Below are 5,823 nucleotides of genomic sequence, written 5' to 3'. Positions count from 1 at the left end.
TTATTTAACTAGGCAAGTCAGTTATGAACAAATTCTTATTTACAATGACGGCCTAGGAACATTGGGTTAACTGCCTTGTTCAGGGGCAGAACGACAGATTTTGACCTTGTCAGCTTGGGGATTCAATCTAGCAACCTTCCGGTTACTAGTCCAACGCTCTAACCACGAGGCTACCTGCTGGTTACTAGTCCAACGCTCTAACCACTAGGCTACCTGCTGGTTACTAGTCCAACGCTCTAACCACTAGGCTACCTGCTGGTTACTAGTCCAACGCTCTAACCACTAGGCTACCTGCTGGTTACTAGTCCAACGCTCTAACCACTAGGCTACCTGCTGGTTACTAGCCCAACACTGACCACTAGTCTACCTGCTGGTTACTAGTCCAACGCTCTAACCACTAGGCTACCTGCTGGTTACTAGTCCAACGCTCTAACCACTAGGCTACCTGCTGGTTACTAGTCCAACGCTCTAACCACTAGGCTACCTGCTGGTTACTAGTCCAACGCTCTAACCACTAGGCTACCTGCTGGTTACTAGTCCAACGCTCTAACCACTAGGCTACCCTGCTGGTTACTAGTCCAACGCTCTAACCACTAGGCTACCCTGCTGGTTACTAGTCCAACGCTCTAACCACGAGGCTACCTGCTGGTTACTAGTCCAACGCTCTAACCACGAGGCTACCTGCTGGTTACTAGTCCAACGCTCTAACCACGAGGCTACCTGCTGGTTACTAGTCCAACGCTCTAACCACTAGGCTACCCTGCTGGTTACTAGTCCAACGCTCTAACCACTAGGCTACCTGCTGGTTACTAGTCCAACGCTCTAACCACGAGGCTACCTGCTGGTTACTAGTCCAACGCTCTAACCACGAGGCTACCTGCTGGTTACTAGTCCAACGCTCTAACCACGAGGCTACCCTGCTGGTTACTGACCCAACACTGACCACTAGTCTACCTGCTGGTTACTAGTCCAACGCTCTAACCACGAGGCTACCCTGCTGGTTACTAGTCCAACGCTCTAACCACGAGGCTACCTGCCTGACTGCTGTTGTGAGGTCAGAACACTCCAATCAACGCTACTCCTCGGTCAGACTCTGAGAGCGAGACGCTCTGGATTTTCCAACAGAAAGGTTGACAACACTGTGCAATTAAAAACGTCACAGAGGGCGCTGACACTCCAGAGTGAATTTAGGAATGCAACCTAGGGTATACTTTCTTATTCTGCTGTCTGTTATCAAGTCACCACACAAAGACCACTGCCTGAGACATAATGAGGGTGGTGACAGGCTGGTGGGCAGGGCTACGGGCGGGCGGGGCTGTGGGTGGGCGGGGCTACGGGTGGGCTATGGGTGGGCAGGGCTGTGGGTGGGCGGGGCTACAGACAGAACCCTTCAGGAACAATGGGAAACAGACAGAACCCTTTATGAACAATGGGAAACAGAACCCTTTAGAACAATGGGAAACAGAACCCTTTAGGAACAATGGGAGACAGACAGAACCCTTTAGGAACAATGGGAAACAGAACCCTTTAGGAACAATGGGAGACAGACAGAACCCTTTAGGAACAATGGGAAACAGACAGAACCCTTACAGACAGAACCCTTTAGGAACAATGGGAAACAGACAGAACCCTTTAGGAACAATGGGAAACAGACAGAACCCTTTAGGAACAATGGGAAACAGACAGAACCCTTTAGGAACAATGGGAAACAGAACCCTTTAGGAACAATGGGAAACAGACAGAACCCTTTAGAACAATGGGACACAGACAGAACCCTTTATGAACAATGGGAGACAGACAGAACCCTTTATGAACAATGGGAAACAGAACCCTTTAGGAACAATGGGAGACAGACAGAACCCTTTAGGAACCATAGGAAACAGACAGAACCCTTTAGGAACAATGGGAAACAGACAGAACCCTTTAGAACAATGGGAAACAGACAGAACCCTTTAAGAACAATGGGAAACAGACAGAACCCTTTAGGAACAATGGGAAACAGACAGAACCCTTTAGGAACAATGGGAAACAGACAACCCTTTAGGAACAATGGGAAACAGACAGAACCCTTTAGGAACAATGGGAAACAGAACCCTTTAGGAACAATGGGAGACAGAACCCTTTAGGAACAATGGGAGACAGAACCCTTTAGGAACAATGGGAAACAGACAGAACCCTTTAGGAACAATGGGGAAACAGACAGAACCCTTTAGGAACAATGGGAAACAGACAGAACCCTTTAGGAACAATGGGAAACAGACAGAATCCTTTAGGAACAATGGGAAACAGAACCCTTTAGGAACAATGGGAGACAGAACCCTTTAGGAACAATGGGAGACAGAACCCTTTAGGAACAATGGGAAACAGACAGAACCCTTTAGGAACAATGGGGAAACAGACAGAACCCTTTATGAACAATGGGAAACAGACAGAACCCTTTAGGAACAATGGGAAACAGAGAGAACCCTTTAGGAACAATGGGAGACAGAACCCTTTAGGAACAATGGGAAACAGACAGAACCCTTTAGGACCAATGGGAAACAGACAGAACCCTTTAGGAACAATGGGAAACAGAACCCATTAGGAACAATGGGAGACAGAACCCTTTAGGAACAATGGGAGACAGAACCCTTTAGGAACAATGGGAGACAGAACCCTTTAGGAACAATGGGAGACAGAAAGAACCCTTTAGGAACAATGGGAAACAGACAGAACCCTTTAGGAACAATGGGAAACAGACAGAACCCTTTAGGAACAATGGGAAACAGACAGAACCCTTTAGGAACAATGGGAAACAGAACCCTTTAGGAACAATGGGGAAACATAACCCTTTAGGAACAATGGGAAACAGACAGAACCCTTTAGGAACAATGGGAAACAGAACCCTTTAGGAACAATGGGAGACAGACAGAACCCTTTAGGAACAATGGGAAACAGAACCCTTTAGGAACAATGGGAAACAGAACCCTTTAGGAACAATGGGGAAACAGACAGAACCCTTTAGGAACAATGGGAAACAGACAGAACCCTTTAGGAACAATGGGAAACAGACGGAACCCTTTAGGAACAAGGAGACACAGAACCCTTTAGGAACAATGGGGAGACAGAACCCTTTAGGAACAATTGGAAACAGACAGAACCCTTTAGGAACAATGGGAAACAGAACCCTTTAGGAACAATGGGAGACAGACAGAACCCTTTAGGAACAATGGGAAACAGAACCCTTTAGGAACAATGGGAAACAGAACCCTTTAGGAACAATGGGGAAACAGACAGAACCCTTTATGAACAATGGGAGACAGACAGAACCCTTTAGGAACAATGGGAAACAGACAGAACCCTTTAGGAACAATGGGAAACAGACAGAACCCTTTAGGAACAATGGGAAACAGACAGAACCCTTTAGGAACAATGGGAAACAGACAGAACCCTTTAGGAACAATGGGAAACAGACAGAACCCTTTAGAACAATGGGAAACAGACAGAACCCTTTATGAACAATGGGAAACAGACAGAACCCTTTAGGAACAATGGGAAACAGACAGAACCCTTTAGGAACAATGAGGAAACAGACAGAACCCTTTATGAACAATGGGAAACAGAACCCTTTGGGAACAATGGGAAACAGACAGAACCCTTTAGGAACAATGGGAAACAGACAGAACCTTTTAGGAACCATAGGAAACAGACAGAACCCTTTAGGAACAATGGGAAACAGACAGAACCCTTTAGAACAATGGGAAACAGACAGAACCCTTTAGAACAATGGGAAACAGACAGAACCCTTTAAGAACAATGGGAAACAGACAGAACCCTTTAGGAACAATGGGAAACAGACAGAACCCTTTAGAACAATGGGAAACAGACAGAACCCTTTAAGAACAATGGGAAATAGACAGAACCCTTTAGGAACAATGGGAAACAGACAGAACCCTTTAGGAACAATGGGAAACAGACAGAACCCTTTAGGAACAATGGGAAACAGAACCCTTTAGGAACAATGGGAAACAGACAGAACCCTTTAGGAACAATGGGAAACAGACAGAACCCTTTAGGAACAATGGGAATAGAGCTATAGCCCCTGGTCTCTTCCTGTTGTGTCTTTGCTCCAGATGACAGTCTAAGCAGTGTTCTCTACGTACTGTAGCCATCTCAACCTCAGAACACTTCACTCAATGTAAATGGACATACTTGAAACCTAATGTTGGCGCTGTTGTTTTAATTTGATGTTTGGTATTTGCCACTAGTATGTCCAATCGAGTGTAAAGAAGCCATTCTCTCCTCTACCCTTTTCCCTTCAGAGCCCAATGATGAGAGTGGAGCGAACGTTGATGCTTCCAAGATGTGGCGTGAGGACCGAGACCAGTTTTACAGCCTGGCCCAACAGATCGTCCGCAAGTCCCTGGGTCTCTAATAACAACGACATCACATCCGTCTATGTAGGTCCCAAATGGCACCCTATTCCCTATAGCGCGCACTACTTTAGAGTCAAAGTTCTATGAGGCCTGGTCAAAAGTTGTGCACTATAAAGGGAACCTCCGTCTGGATCTAACCTACCGCTTCCATTTCACCCAACATGTCACCAGGACAGGAAGTTGTCATAACCAGGAAGTTACAGGAGACTACAGTGACAATTTAGACTAGCTGGTAAGCATGGAGACGGGCAGATGACTGATGGCTCCATCTCTGGCTGTTTCCATGGGTATGATGAACCCACAAAAACCATTTGACTCAAATGACCCGTTTTGTTCCGTTGTCCTCTCTCTCTCTCTCTCTCTCTCTCTCTCTCTCTCTCTCTCTCTCCTCTCTCTCTCTCTCTCTCTCTCTCTCTCTCTCTCTCTCTCTCTCCTCTCTCTCTCTCTCTCTCTCTCTCTCTCTCTCTCTCTCTCACCCCTCTCTCTCTCTCTCTCTCACACCCTCTCTCTCTCTCTCTCTCTCTCTCTCTCTCTCTCTCTCTCTCTCTCTCTCTCTCTCTCTCTCTCTCTCTCTCTCTCTCTCAAGCACTTTATACTGTTTTCTCAAAGGAATATGTTTAGCGTGTTTACTGCCCAGAATGCCATTCACTCTGCAATATGGCTACATAGAGGTGCTGTGACTCATTGGAATAGTCAATAAATAATAAAAGTGTTTGTGAGAATTTGTGAATGTAATAGAAGATATCTTTATTAATACTGTCCAACATGTGACTGACAGACACACGAATGTCTCCCTTCTGTTTTAGGGTGTTCTCCCATGACCATCCTTCCAAAAATCATCTCATTGACTCAACTATTCAAAACGGTCTTGAGGCTTAGAGTAATAACATCGATGTGGTGAATAAAGCGTTTTGCTTCTGGGTGGTACTTTTTTGGGGTTTTTGGCCTCAAAAAAAAAAAGAACACGTTGAAGATATGACTATTTATACAGACCTGTGTCGTTGGGTGTTTGAATGTGGTAAAGATAAAGATGATTTAGGCTGTGGCGTCGTTTGCTGCGTCTCTCAAAGGGGTCTGATAGTCTGTAACCGTGACACAAAGTTACAAAGACTCCGGCTCTCATATATTTCTGTTAGAACGACTGGCAGACGAATATGGCTGTCGTCTAGGACGATGAATAAAAATATTCTTCATCAAATGATTTGAAAATATATATGAGGATATTCCTCTGAGAAGAATGAAGGCCTGTTTGTGATGATTATTTATCCAAGAACAACTCCCATCAGCAACAACAACTCCCATCAGCAGCAACAACTCCCATCAGCAACAACAACTCCCATCAGCAGCAACAACTCCCATCAGCAACAACAACTCCCATCAACAGTAACAACTCCCATCAGCAACAACT

The 5,823-nt window shown here is 45.6% G+C and overlaps 1 protein-coding gene across 1 annotated transcript in view; it reads left to right on the top strand.

Moving 5' to 3' along the window:
- ube2g2 (ubiquitin-conjugating enzyme E2G 2 (UBC7 homolog, yeast)) overlaps nt 1-5,141 on the top strand; it is a 43,575-nt gene extending 38,434 nt beyond the window's left edge. Inside the window, exon 6 of the mRNA XM_065019708.1 lies at nt 4,302-5,141. Within this exon, the coding sequence (XP_064875780.1) occupies nt 4,302-4,414 (113 nt within the window). The 3' untranslated portion in view covers nt 4,415-5,141. The remainder of the gene's footprint in view (nt 1-4,301) is intronic.
- Nucleotides 5,142-5,823: the final 682 nt, after the last annotated feature.

The sequence above is a fragment of the Oncorhynchus nerka genome, linkage group LG1 (assembly GCF_034236695.1).
Source record: "Oncorhynchus nerka isolate Pitt River linkage group LG1, Oner_Uvic_2.0, whole genome shotgun sequence".
In the NCBI taxonomy this organism is placed as follows: domain Eukaryota; kingdom Metazoa; phylum Chordata; class Actinopteri; order Salmoniformes; family Salmonidae; genus Oncorhynchus; species Oncorhynchus nerka.
The sequence above is the reverse complement of the archived record's forward strand: the minus strand, read 5'-3'. Positions and strand labels throughout refer to the sequence as shown.